This window comes from Amblyomma maculatum, chromosome 1, assembly GCF_055883805.1.
Source record: "Amblyomma maculatum isolate TAMU_Amacu chromosome 1, ASM5588380v1, whole genome shotgun sequence".
NCBI lineage: Eukaryota > Metazoa > Arthropoda > Arachnida > Ixodida > Ixodidae > Amblyomma > Amblyomma maculatum.
This window is the reverse complement of record NC_139344.1, coordinates 104,086,596-104,101,027: the sequence shown is the minus strand read 5'-3', so window position 1 is coordinate 104,101,027 and position 14,432 is coordinate 104,086,596. Positions and strand designations below refer to the sequence as shown.

Here is a 14,432-nt window from a genome sequence, read left to right as displayed (position 1 = left end):
ACACATCTTTTATTCATTTTGCTTGACAGAGACGAAGACTACTCAACGATCTGTGAAGTAGCATGCAGCGGTCTCAATTTTGTCCATACAATATTTTAATTTGAAAGAGTCTCCAATCACAGTCTCATACATTGGATTACTAACCAGTGACAAGTTCATTTGGTGCCACAGTCTCTCGCACACACTACACGCATCCAAATAGACTGTTCAGAAAGTCTGCTTCAAATGTCCGGGTCGCAGATGCACTTTCGTAAACTCGAATCGAGTGATCAGTCATATGACATGCCTTCAGATAATCTTCTGTTGGTTCCCGTTGACTGAACTCTTCCAGAAGCCCCATTTTGGCGGCTATGCTCAGTCTATTATGCTTGGCAGTCTGGCATCACCGTTTGGCAAGCCGTTCCTCTCTCTGTTTGGGCATCTCCACTGCTCTCTTCGCCTTATGCTCATTCTCTCTTTGCTGTTACTATGCGCCGCTTTTACACTCTGCCAGCGGTTGCGTTTCGATGGAGGCGAAACGGAGAGACACCCGTGTGCTGTGCGATGTCAGTGCACATTAAAGATCTCCAGGTGGCCGAAATTACTCCGTAGCCCACCCCAACAGCTCCTCTTTCTCTCTTTCTACTTTTTCTCCCACCTTCCTCCCTTCCATTACAGCCCGGTTCAGGTGTCCATAGAGCAAATGCGAAACTCCATGTGAAACTGTATCGAAACTCCATTTCGACTTTGTATCTTGTAGTATCGGCATCGAAAATACAATTTTTCAGGGTATCGAGTATCGGTCTCGAAGATACTTTTTTGAAGTATCTTGCCCAGCCCTGTGCATACTGCAGCCTCACAGAAAGTGGAGATACAATTGGGCAGGCAAGCAAGCCATATCTCATGAATGGCATTTAAGCTTCTCAAATCGTTGTCATTGTGGGTAATCATTGATTGTCTGCAGTAGTAGCCTTTACCACGCCTCTTCTTCGAATATTGACACTTGTCCCAGCAGGCACACTCACATACACTGATTGACCATGCATGTCCTCTTAGGTATGCTTCACTTGTCTGGCGGTCACCTATTTTGGAATCACCCCATAGGCCAGCATTCATAAACAACGGTTTTTAACATGCTGCCGAAAGCAAATTTCCATGTGTTGGAACATGTAATCTCATCTAGAAAGACAAAATGACAACTTTAGCCTCAATTTCTGTGCAGTTCCCCTCTTTTTTTTTTCAGCAGGCGGCGAGTTAAAATAAAACATTTATCCGCAGCAAGGTGGCATCATATGTCAGCAAAATGGCATCGAGCTCGCATCAAAACGCGCTACAAATTTGGTGCCATTAATGACAGCAGTGACGAACAGCCCAGAGATGACTTCACGAGCTGCGATTTCAGCTCGAATGATGAACTAGGCACAGCCTGCAACTTCAACTGGTGGCCTAAGGAAAGCATAGTACTTTCAATTTCAACTTGCTCTTGAGTGTTTACACTTGTTCCTGCTGTTTTATTTCCATTCACTAGGACTTCACCTATGATAAGGCTTCAGCAAAATGAAAAGCTCTGGCAAATTGAGTAGATCCTCCAGAATTTCAACAAGTGTGAAGTTCTTTCAGCCACATCGCAGATTTTCAATTCCAATTCCAAACTAGATCACACTATGCCACCCTCTGCAAAACATGGCAGTTTGAATACGTAAAAACTGTAAGCTGTGCTAAGAGAAGAGGAAGACAAAACTGAAATGATTTTAGCAATTTAGCAATGCTGTTAGGGGAATGACATGCCTGCAATGTGGACTTCAGCACATTAGAAATTAGTTCCTTGATAATTTGGCTTCACTGTATTTTGTCAGTGCAGTTGGGAGAATGGGTACAACCACAGCAAGAACTAAATGGTGACCACTGCTTCTGAACAGCACTAAAAGAAAATTGGCAGATAGGTATGCCAAGTTTTGTAGCGAGAGCTACACTCGGATACCAGTCACGCATTTCGTGGTGGCCAGAAGCCAGTTGTGCGCATGCACCGTTACCATGGCAACCGTAAAGGAGCAGCAATGGTGGTGTACGCTTTGCCGTCGCCACAGCCAAGCTCCCGCTTCACCGTCGAAGCCCCACGTGACGTCGAAGCCATGCATGCGCCAATACCGTGGTAATCAAAGAGACCCCACAGGTGCGCCGTGCGCTTTATCGCCGCACGCCGCTCTATCACCCGAACTGTGCGTTGCATGTGCAGCATTGCATATAAAAAACAAAGATGAAATAGGCAGCTGTATCCCTACGTTTACATGGATGCGGAGGAGCGTCCAGCCACTGCTAAACAGCGGTATGGACAAGAGATGATTGACTCTTCCGATCCTGAGGTTGTCGTAACCTGGCACTTGGCTACACAATGGGGAACTACTATAGGCGTTGTATACCAAAGAGACTCTACCAAATCGAAATACTGTTTAGACAAAATTGAGACAGCTGCATGCTATTTCACAGATCATTGGGCAGTCTTTGCCTATGTCAAGCAAAATGAATAAAAGATGTGTATAGCCAATGTGACTCATTGCTAAACACACAGTGACCACAAGAAGCTCGGCCAGGGGAACATACCTCTCAATACGTATATCCTAGCATAGCCAAGCTAAGCCACTGCCAATTTTTACAACTAATAAAAGAGACCGCATAGCATATCGTTATATTCTGAATTATTTTTATTCCTGTGTTTTATTTTGATAATCAAGCTTTTTCTTACTTTTTGGATGTTTTTAAGCAGCCCTGCAGAGTGAGATTCTTTTTCATGTATAAAACTAAACAAACATTTGTCTGCAATTAAAAGAATGTCTAAATAGCCGTATTTTAGTATATGTTACAGTGAAATTGTGCAAATATTACTTTTAATACAATTTTTTCAAAGACTCTTCAGAGTAGCCTGTTTTATTCCATGGTCCTGAAAGAGTTAATACCAAGAAGTAGCTTACACACAATCAAGCCTATTTTCAAAAGTAAGAGAACAGGTATGTACCCATTTTTGTATTATTCTGAATTTTTTTTGTTACTATTTTTTCTTTCAACATTTTGCATATTCTTTTCAAAAGATTGCACTGAAATATATATATATATATATATATATATATATATATATTGTTACTTGGCTGTATTCGCTTTTCGTGATGAGGATGAAGAAGTGGAACAGACTCCGAGAAGACGACGACGCTGAGTGTTGTGAAGTCGGTGCCCTGATCAACGTTAGTTGTGCGGACAGCTTTCGGACTGTAGATCTTCCACGTAACATCTCTTGGTGGAGGTGAAGCTATTCGATCCCCTGTCACAAGCTGGATCTCCGCAGCGGCCGCAACGTCGGAACCACTACAATGACTGCAGACGCCTCTACCTCTACAGCCGCCACACCTGCTGTTGTCATATCCCCCCCCGTGACCCCGGAACCTTCTGCGGGACCGACGAAGTCGACGTAGACGACTGGCTAGCCCTATACGAGTGCGTGAGCAAGCACAACCGGTGGGATCTCACACTCATGCTCGCGAATGTAATCTTCTACTTGGCTGGGGCCGCGCGGGTGTGGTTTGAAACCCACGAGAACGACCTAACATCTTGGGATATCTGCTAACAGAAGCTCCACGACCCGTTCGGAAAGCCTATTGGCCGCCACATCACCGCCAAGAAAGCGCTCGCCTCTCGCGCCCAAACGTCTACGGAGTCTTATCTCACTTGCATTCAAGACGTCCTGTCTCTATGCCGCAAAGTCGACCAAGGAATGCCTGAGGAGAATAAAGTCGGCCATGTAGTAAAAGGCATTGCCGACGATGCCTTCAACCTCCTGTTGTGCAGGGATTGCTCCACCGTGTACTCTGTGCTGCAGGTGTGCCGACGCTTCGATCAGGCGAAACAGAGGTGCATATCTCACCGTTTCGACTGGCTGCCGAACACGGCTACTAGCTCCTCCTGTATCGATCTCCCGACTCCTCAATCGTCTGCTAACGACAGCACTTTGACACGCATTGTCCGCCAAGAGCTTGAGGCAATGACTCCCGTGGCCTCACTGTGGCATACACCCGACAACACCCTGGCTACTATATCACTTATTAAGGCTGTTGTTCGCCAAGAAGTTGCGAATATGGGCCTCCCTTTTCCCAGCGCCACCGACACCGTGGATTCAGGACCTGCCCCTCCAGTGATTGCTACTGCCTCATCCAGCGCCGGTTTCTCGCCCCAATATCGGTACCGCAACCCAAATGAATGGCGTACCCATGACAATCGCCCCATCTGTTTTACTTGTTCTCGCGTTGGCCACATTTCCCGTCACTGCCGTAGCCACTGGTACACGCCATCTCGTCAGTTCACCTACGTCGACCGCCGCGGAGACTATACCCCTCGCTATTCCTCACCTCACCCCGACCAGACCCGTGCTGACCCCGGTTCCACTGTCAGTGCTACCAACCGTTCACCATCCCCGCAAGCACGACGTTCGCGTTCTCCTCTTCCTCGCCACAGTTCGTCACCGTCCTATTCCAGCCACTTACCTGAAAACTAGCCAATGCAGCTCCCGGAGGCGAGGCTACATTTATGACCCGGACCGAAAAACCTCTGTTGACCCCTGTCCTACAGAATAACCGTATCGACGTCCTTGTGGATGGAGTTCCCGTTTCTGCTCTAACTGATACAGGCGCCCAACTCTCCGTTCTCAGCTCCACATTTTGCCGTCGCCTCAAGAAAGTCCTTACGCCAGCCCTCTCATCCACAGTTCACGTCACCAATGGTAGCCCTGCTGCCGTGGTTGGCATGTGTACGGCGCGGGTTACAATTGCTGACCGTCAGTGTTGTTCACCGTCCTACATGAATGCCCCCACGACATTATCCTTGGCATTTACTTTTTAACAGCCCACTCTGCCCTTACTGACTGCTCTAGCAGCCTACTTCACTTGGACCTTCCTCTCTGCTCTGAAGACCCCTCCTGCTCACCCCGCCTTCGATCAGCACAGTTTAGCCACCTTCCTCCTGAAACTGCCATTTACATCCCTATGTCGCCATTTCCACCCGTCCCAGATGGCGACTATCTCGCAAGTCCCATAACTGATGTCATGCTGCAGTGGCACGTCACCCTTCCTCATCTAATTGTGCACATCTCCCAGAACCACACCACTCTCCCTGTCCTTAACTTCAGCTTTTCAACTCAAGTTCTGCCTGAGGAAATTTCATTAGCTGCGCCGTCCCCGATGACCGATTGTGCTATTTCTGCTCTGTCTACAAATCATACAACTGCCGTCCCTGCCAACACCCCCTCGCTGTCCACATCGCGCTCTCATCCGCTTAACAGCATGATTACAGCTGATCTGCAACCTGAATTCGCCGCTGAGTTACACAAGCTTTTGTTTACCTACAGTGACCTTTTTGACTTCGGAACCCGCCCATTGGGTCAAACGACAGTTGTCACCCACCGCATTGACACCGGGGACGCCGGTCTCATTCACAGGGTGCCCTATCGTGTTTCGCTTGCCGAGCGACGTGTCATTCAAACGGAGGTCGAAAAGATATTAGTGAACGACATAATCGAGCCTTCCAGTAGCCCCTGGGCATCCCCTGTCGTGTTGGTCAAGAAAAAGGATAACAGTTGGAGACTGCATTGAGTACCGTCATTTGAATAAGATAACCAAAAAAGATGTATATCCTCTTCCGCACATCGACAACGCGCTTGATAGTTTGCACGAAGCCAGCTACTTTTCGTCCATCGACCTTCGCTCTGGCTACTGGCAGATTTCTGTTGACGAGAGAGACCGTGAAAAAACAGCGTTCATCACTCCTGACGGCCTCTATCAATTTAAAGTCATCCCTTTTGGCCTTTGCAATGCCCCAGCAATCTTCGAACACATGATGGACTCTTTGCTCAGAGGCTTCAAGTAGACCACTTGTTTGTGTTATCTTGACAACGTAATTGCTTTCTCCTCTACATTTGACAGCCATCTCCTTCGCCTTTCTACAATCCTTTCACTTTTTCGCCGCGCTGGACTTCAACTAAACTCCAAGAAGTGCAGCTTTGGTCGCAGAGAAATCAAAGTTCTTGGTCACTTGGTTAATGCTTCTGGCGTTCAGCATGACCATAACAAGATTCGTGCCGTCAAAGATTTTCCCACTCCACGTTCATCCAGCGATGTTCGAAGTTTTATTGGCCTATGTTCATATTTCCGACGATTTGTCCCGAACTTCGCCGCCCTTGCTCGTCCTCTCACCCACCTCCTCAAGAAAGACGTTTCATTCTCTTGGGGGCCTGAACAAATTGCAGCTTTCTCGAAGCTTATTCCTGCCCTCACTACTCCACCCGTCTTGGCCCATTTCAACCCATCCGCCAATACTGAACTCCCGCACCGACGCAAGTGGTCATGGCATAGGAGCTATACTCGCTCAGCGACAACACAGCCGTACAAGGGTGATTGCGTATGCTAGCCACCTCCTCTCAACACCCGAACAAAATTATTCTATCACAAAGTGAGTGCCTGGCGCTTGTCTGGGCTATTATGAAATTCTGCCCTTATTGGTTTGGCCGCCCTTTTACTGTGATAACAGACCATCATGCCTTGTGCTGGCTTTCCTCTCTCAAAAATCCTACTGGCCGTTTGGGGCGCTGGGCGCTACGATAACAAGGATACACCTTTTCCGCCGTCTACAACTCCGGCCGGCTTCACCAGCATGCAGACTGTTTATCACGTCATCCCGTCGACTCCCCTAGTCCTACAGACTCTGACGATGATGCATGTGTCTTGCCTGTCTCGGCCTTTGCTAACATTGCCAACGAACAGCACTTAGATCCTTCTCTGCATTTCATTATCCTCCGTCTTACCTCCGACCGGCCTGACCCATCTACCGACGTAACATGCCACCAGATGGCACAGACCTTTTGCTCGTCGTTCCCCAACACCTGCGTTCCACCATCCTTGAACAGTTCCATGATGCTCCCACAGCTGGCCACCTGGGTGTCTCTCGCACATACGACAGCCTGCGCCGACGTTTCTACTGGCCGGGCTCTACCATTCTGCCCAGCAGTACATTGCCGCATGTGAACTGTGTCAGTGTCGGAAGAAGCCCACAATTTTGCCTTCAGGTCATATGCAGCCGATACCCATACTGACTGACCCGTTTTCCCGTATAGGCGTTGACCTCCTTGGCCCCTTTCCAGTTTCCGCCTTGGGGAACAAATGGATCGCCGTCGCCACCGATTACGTTACTCGGTACGCTATTACCCGAGCCATCCCGACCAGCTGCGCCACAGACGTCGCTGACTTCCTTCTAGAAAATGTGATTCTTCATCATGGTGCTCCTCGTGAATTACTAACTGACCGTGGCCGCTGTTTCCTGTCGCGAGTGGTTGACGAAATTCTCCGTTCGTGCTCCGTCCGCCACAAATTCACCAACGCCTATCGCCCCCAGACCAACGGCCTCATGAAGCGTCTAAACCATACCCTCACAGACATGCTGGCCATGTCTGACGACCATCGAGATTGGGACATTCATCTCCCCTTTGTGACATTCGGCTACAATTCATCTGTCCATTCTACCGCTGGATACTCCCCATTTTATTTATTATTTGGCCGACACCCGTTACTACCCTTCGACACCTCTCTACCCGCGGTAGACGCCACCAGTACTTGCACCATTGATGCCCGCTGGATAGCTCATGCCAGGCTCTCTGCTTCCCAAAACTCAAAAGATCCGGTACGGCAGCCGCCACCGTGATGTCCACTACACTCCTGGATCTCTCGTTTTGCTGTGGCTTCCGTGCCGTCGAGTGAGCTTGTGTGAAAAACTTTTGCCCCGTTACACTGGCCCTTACCGTGTTTTGCGCCCCGTGACCGACGTCACCTACGAAGTTGAATCTGTGTTTCCGAAGCCCCCGTCCACAGCTCCAACCTCCGAAATAGTGCATGTGTCTCGTCTAAAGCCCTATTATCAACATTTTATTTCGCTAACATAGACCGCACCGGGACTGTGCTTTTCCTGCGGGGGAGTAGTGTTACTTAGCTGTATTCGCTGTTCGTGATGAGGATGAAGAAGTGAAACACACTCCGAGAAGACGACGACGCTGAGTGTTGTGAAATCGGTGCCCTCATCAACGTTAGTTGTGCGGACAGCTTTCGGACTGTAGATCTTCCACGTAACGATATATATATATACACAATATTTTTTTTTTTCATGCTATGTATAGACCTTTTCAGGACCCTCAGAGAAACCAGTTTAACAGGTTGTTAAAGTGGGCAAACGTCAACTCTTTCGTGTGCCCAGTACTCATAATGGCAGCGCCATTCACCCCTTTATGAAATTGTGTATAGTACTTAAGGACACATTATTCAAGCATGTCAAAGAACATTTAAATAGTTACATTTTGGCATATGTTGCACTACAACTGTTTTGAAGCACTGCGTTTATAAGTTTGATATAAATATAAGTTTTTTCCAAGCCCAGGACCCCTAAAAGAATCGCCTGTATATTTTTTTAAGGTTCCAAAATAGTTAACTGTAGTTTCAATGCCCCTTTTTCTTTATTGTTATTTGGAAAGGGGGTGTTGACACACTCTTCATGGGATCATGGAAGCTGTGAGACTCTCTACAGTCTCTGCACTGGTGGGAAGCTCGCAAGTTCACAGCGTCCTTATTAGTTTTAACCAAGTGGTACAGTCAAAATTGTTCATTTTATCTGACATGCAAACGTCGTCGCACTATTAAGTATTCCGATGACAGTTTTACGCTTGTTCGCAATAGGCGAGCCTTCACTGTAACTGCGGCTGGTATAAATGCGCTAAACTTTTTTTTATCACTCAAGCATTCAAACACTACAACAAAATTATTGTGTCATTCAACATTAAAATCAGTGACATCAAACTCCATGCAAAATGTAACAGCAGCTTCACATGAGCATATTAATAAATAAGCAAGCTGAAATTTGTATTAGGAACCATGATACAGGCTTTATGAAATCAAATGAGTACATAAGGTCATCTGCTATAAACCAACAGCTATAGGTGCCCCCACCAAAGTCTGTGGGCATGAGGTAAAGGCATGAGGTCCGTACCTTTACTTCAACACCTGAACAGACTGCATAATTTATTATCAAGACTCCTTGAGAACAAAGCTAATGCTTAAAATGTTATTTACCATACTTTGCTATCGGAATCCAAACTTGGGAAGCAGTCACAGGGTTGAACACTGCACAAAGCCACCAACCCTAGGCTACTTACATATTGCCGAGCGTAAGCCCCAGAAATTGTACCGGCAAATTGTTTAGTGTACTAGCACTAAGGCTTCCAATCTAAAAAAAAACATTGTCTGAAGCCAGCTAGACTTGCAGCAATAAACTAAATGTGGCTCCAACTGCGCCATGGTTCCGTTTCGATCCCACAGCATCGCGAACAGATTTGCTTCGCCGGCCACTACATGAAAGCATTACGCTATCGTCGCAGCTAAACCCACCGCATGTTTAACTGCCACTCTCTTTCACTGCGCACTGCATAGGTATGCCGTGCATGTCATCCGTCTTCTTCAACTTCCATCCATATGCAGTGGATCCAGAACACTCAGCTATCCCCACTTAAGGTGCATCAAGTGTTAAGATCTTATACATCCCTAATCACCAATTTTGCCAATCTTTGCCTGAAGCCTCACCTTGAAACTCTAGCCTTGAATCGAAAAGCGAAATGAAATGTGGTCTCAGCGCAGATACTTTCCATTTGGCCGACTAAGCTGACCTGGCTGTAATTTTATGTTGTTGCTTGGCAGTACATATAAACACAATCCCAAGGGCTCCATATTCTGCAGTTAGGTCTCTGCTAAAACCATCTAGCAGTGTACAAAAGTGAGAAGCCAGGAGTGGATACAGTGTACCACTGGCACTTATTGTTCAGCTGCCCTCCCTAACAAAAAACTTCGGTGAGAGACAAGTTACTAACAATCAAATAAAAAACAATGTATATAATGGGAAAGGCACAAACTCCCTAGTATGTAATTTATTAAAGGCACTAACTCCTTACTATGTAATTTAATTCAGACCATGGCCAGTTTCCATACAAAACCCAAGTGCATGTACGGCACACTTTCAGCAATTATGTCTACCACAAGTCATCATCTATAAGTGCAAAAAATTATATATTCACTCCAGAACATAGTGACAGACATATTTGATCATTCTTTATGTAATTCGCTTCCACAAGTTTATCACTATATCTCTGCTTCCGTTTAAAACTCTGATATCATGAAGTTCAGGCTTAAACAAGCAAACCAGGAAGTGCATGGGCGAATGGGCAAACATTGACTGGTCTGGCCTGAGCAAAACTTCTTACAAGAGGTAGGATCTCTCAAGTCATTCCGGTGGTACTAGGATATACTGCTGCACTACTTTTTACGTGAATAGGAAGTGTTAGGGCATAGTCCTGCATGCTTTGCGGGGAATGAAATGGTAATGGGTACATCATACATACTTATCAGTTACCTTCTCAACGTCGTGGCAGCTTCTGTGGAAATAAAGCACACCTTGTGGCTTATGGAATTTTCGCACCTGCTCCTGCACCCGCTAGAGGCATACCATACGTTTAATGTCATGCCAAGGATCAAAGCAACATGTGGCAAATAAAGGTACATAAATTTTACATTTAATACTATAAGTATTAAATACATATATGATGTACCATCAGCAGGTTTTGCCTTCCTCACCCAGCTTGCGCATAGAGCGATCTTGACCCAACTGGCCAAAGTCATTGGAGCCACAGCTGTAGACAGATCCATTTGCCAGCAGCACGAGTGTGTGCCTCTGACCACAGGCAACTTCCCGCACTGCCCGTGTGCCGAAACGTCTCACCCGCTCCGGCCGACTAACTGCCGTCTCGGTATCCACCCCATCTGCACAGAGCATTAAGAAGGCCACAATGAGACATGCACGCTTATCTCCAAGGCTTGCAAGGTCAGCACAAAATAAAGAGCATGGTTCAGGACTTTTAGTACATGATGAAAAGAAAGCACTAAGCCTTAACTTTATTAACAATTGCTTATGCCAGAGATTGGTATTTGCAATTAGTATACCAAATTAGTTAACTCAGCCCTGCCAGTTCTAGCAGCTAAAAAACTAAAATAAATAACATTTGTTCACAAATCAGCTGTTTTTTAAACATGCTCGTCTAGGATGTTATATTCTCAACCTTTTCCCTGAGTGAGTCCCAGCTCTCCGTGCGGTCCTAAGCCCCAGGAGTAGAGCATCATAGGAGCCCCTGGGCCAGCAGGACCAAGCGATGGACTGGCCCTCCCGCTGCCACCTCCCGCTGCGTCCGAGTGTGACCGCTTCATGTCCTGCACTGCACAAAAAATTGCAAACATATAACATAACAAGGATGGCAGTAATAAACAGAAGAAAATGCATGGCATGGTATGGTATGTGAGGGTGGGCATCCCAAAGCGGCTCAGATATATGACGGGGGTTCCAGAATAGTTTAGATCACCTGAGAATTTTTGACATGCATTGATATCATACAGCACACAAACATCTTTTATGTTTTGCCTATAATGAAATGTGATCGATACAGCTAGCTTTGAACCCAGGTACTCCAGCTCTCTAGTTGAGTGCCTAACCACTGAACTTCCACAGAGGGTAAATAAAGGAAAACATTTTGCCCCTTGCTCAAAGTCGAGATCTGTAAGAAAATATTCATCCTATGATTACAGTTATCAATAGAACACAAAAGAGAGAATGGAAAGGCAGGGATAGTAAATCTAGGTGCTCAGGTTGCTATCCTACATGGGGAAGGGGCACATAGACAGCGACAGCGAAAGGAAAGAAAAGCAACGTTCCTCTTATTTCCAAGAGAAACAAGCATTTAAATGAAAATGTGCGCAATAGTGGCATTTACATATATATGTAGGACACCATAACCAGTCTCCATTGATGACCATGCCATTTCATATTGCACATTTCATCACTTAAATAAAAAAACAAAATGAAGTGTCCAAAAGCAATGTCAGTGACAGCACTACCATTGGCATCAACAATACCACTAAAGATAGGCCTGAGTGCACCCACTAGGGGTACGATAGGTAGCAGTAGAGCGGCCTGCCGATGTAAATTCTCTGTTTTGATAGGACAAAATTCTGAGACCTTTTTTTTTCACAGAATTTTTTGAAGTGCCCACTAATAAATCTGCATTGCTTAAAGATCTATGCTATAACCACAGCAATATCCGTGACTGCAACAGGGTGACTTGCAACTTCCACCTGCCCTAATGCTTTCTTATGCACACATAAAATTTCCAAACACAAACCTTGCTCCATATATACAAACTCTGCTGCATACTGTCTGCTTTGTGGAAACAGTAAATTACATGCAATAGCCCCAACTTGTAGCAATTATGCTCATCATACACTCCCCATACTTTAGAACAAGAATCATTAAAAAAAATTCATCAGAATTCGGACAGTATGTGGAGAATCTGCCAACATCTTCTCAAAGCTCACCTTGATATCACAAGCTCCGGCAGTTTTCAATTGTGAGCAGTGTGAAATTGTCTGCCACACAGCAGGCACACACCTGCAAAAACAAAGGTTGCGGCTATAGTTCTGTTTAGACAAAAAAGCAACTGCTGCTGCAGTCTCGTCCAGGTGTAGCAAAAATTACTCTCTGTTATGAACACAGAGAACACCGACTGTCATTTAAGGCCCCTAACAATAGTGGATCTAACCAAAAAAATAAAGCCATGCAGCGGCAAGTATTTGAATATTTGTGATGCTATGGTACAGCTAGAAGGAGTTCTAACAGAAGTAATACTGTCAAAATGCTAGGCATTCTAAAAAAAAAAAAAAAGAGAGAGAAGAAGAAGAAAAGACTATTTTAGTTGTGTCCAGGAAGGAAAGCAAGCACCACATGAATTCTATGCCAGTGAACCTAACTAAGCCGAGCATAACTGTCTGCAATGTAAAGGGCATCAAAACAAACCATACATGATATTGCACACGCTGGTACTGGCGCTGATCTGATCAAAACCTGATGGTACATTTGACTTGGTTCAAGAAGCAATGCGGGGTCTGATATAGATGGAACATGCAATGCCACGAAATGCTGCGTTTGGACATATCAGCAGTCACGTCATTCCGTCTGGCAGGAACGCTAGACACTCCGAAAAAAAAAAAAAAAAAGATAAAAGACTAAACCAGCGCCACTTCACTTTGCTATAGATGTTTCTACAGAAAGGAAGCTGTGTGGTTGAAGTTCACGCAATAGAAACAATGTGCACCCGCATAAGAACTATCAATACGGAGGAAATTCCTTGATGTGAACACTGCATCACACCACAGTCATATTTTAAAACTCGCAGGCAAATAGAGACAGAAGTAGTGAGACTGCCAGTAGGTGGTCCATTTACCACGATCAGAAAAATAAAACAAAAACTGCTTCCAGCCCATTACCAGCCAATTAGAAACCGAACTGATATGTGATATGACCATACGATCTAGCACAAATATACAAGAACGGGGATTCGTAGTCGATTGAGAAGGCTATAGCAAAACGCCGAATCCACTCAAATGCGGAAAACTGAACGTCATACAGAAGAAAATGGAATTATTTAGCGGATGAGTTGCCTGTTTGAATCGTTCCTGTGGTTACAACGTAACGCGTAAGCTGTGACTGCCATAAGAAAAGCTCGATTGGTCACACAAAGTCGCAACGCACAGTAGAGTATGCACCGATGAAGACCTCACACATACAAAGCAGAAGCGGTACGCGTCAAAGCAGCCACAGATCGCATGCAGTGTACACATGAAACGTAGAAAAGATTCCTCCAGCTCGGTCACTGCTAATTCACCGAAGCCTATAGTCCGTCTGATGGAGTCGAATTACACACCTTCGACGGCATTCCAAGCATACAGTGTCAGTCGATTAGCGCTCGTGAATTCGTGTTCGCGATTTACGGCCCTGCACGATACGATACCTGCTGTTATGCGGTTATGTTTCCAGCCAGCGTTAAGACAGGAAGGAACGGATGGAACGAGAAACGCGAGGAGGCAAAATAGTGCCTTTAGACATCTGGCCAGGCCAATCCGCAGAAGTAGCCGAACTACAGTGGCTAGAAAAGTGTGCGGACCGCACTGCCGACTCTGAAGCCCCATGCTGAAGCCCTTCCGCGATGCTCCGGAGCGGGAGAGATCCAGGGGGCGCTGACAAACGGTGACAAAAGTTAAGTCGAGTCTGATGATTTTCAACGGCTCAACTGATCAGGGTCTTAAAATACAAGGCCATGAAATACCCAGAGTAGCAGAATATAAATATCTGGTGGTATGGGTAAACGAAGGATTGGCATACATTGGAAAGCATGAGCAATCATTACCAAAGGGCGAAGGAATGCCGGGATAATGAAGCATAGGGCATTGTGGGGATACAACAGGTATGAGGTTTTGAGGGTATTTGGAAATGAATTATGATGC

The 14,432-nt window shown here is 45.9% G+C and overlaps 1 protein-coding gene across 8 annotated transcripts in view; it reads right to left on the bottom strand.

Annotated features, from left to right (window-relative positions):
- Nucleotides 1-14,057, bottom strand: part of Herc4 (HECT and RLD domain containing E3 ubiquitin ligase 4) — a 144,439-nt gene extending 130,382 nt beyond the window's left edge. For 3 of the 8 annotated variants that reach the window (XM_084588724.1, XM_084588728.1, XM_084588732.1), the window contains exons 1-4: nt 13,853-14,042; nt 12,468-12,540; nt 11,162-11,314; nt 10,680-10,865 (exon numbers count right to left, since the gene is read on the bottom strand). In XM_084588724.1, the coding sequence (XP_084444850.1) occupies nt 10,680-10,865; nt 11,162-11,306 (331 nt within the window). In that variant the 5' untranslated portion in view covers nt 11,307-11,314; nt 12,468-12,540; nt 13,853-14,042. Of the gene's footprint in view, nt 1-10,679; nt 10,866-11,161; nt 11,315-12,467; nt 12,541-13,852 lie in introns of all 8 variants that reach the window. The other 5 variants (XM_084588730.1, XM_084588731.1, XM_084588726.1 and 2 more) reach the window with 4 other exon arrangements.
- Nucleotides 14,058-14,432: the final 375 nt, after the last annotated feature.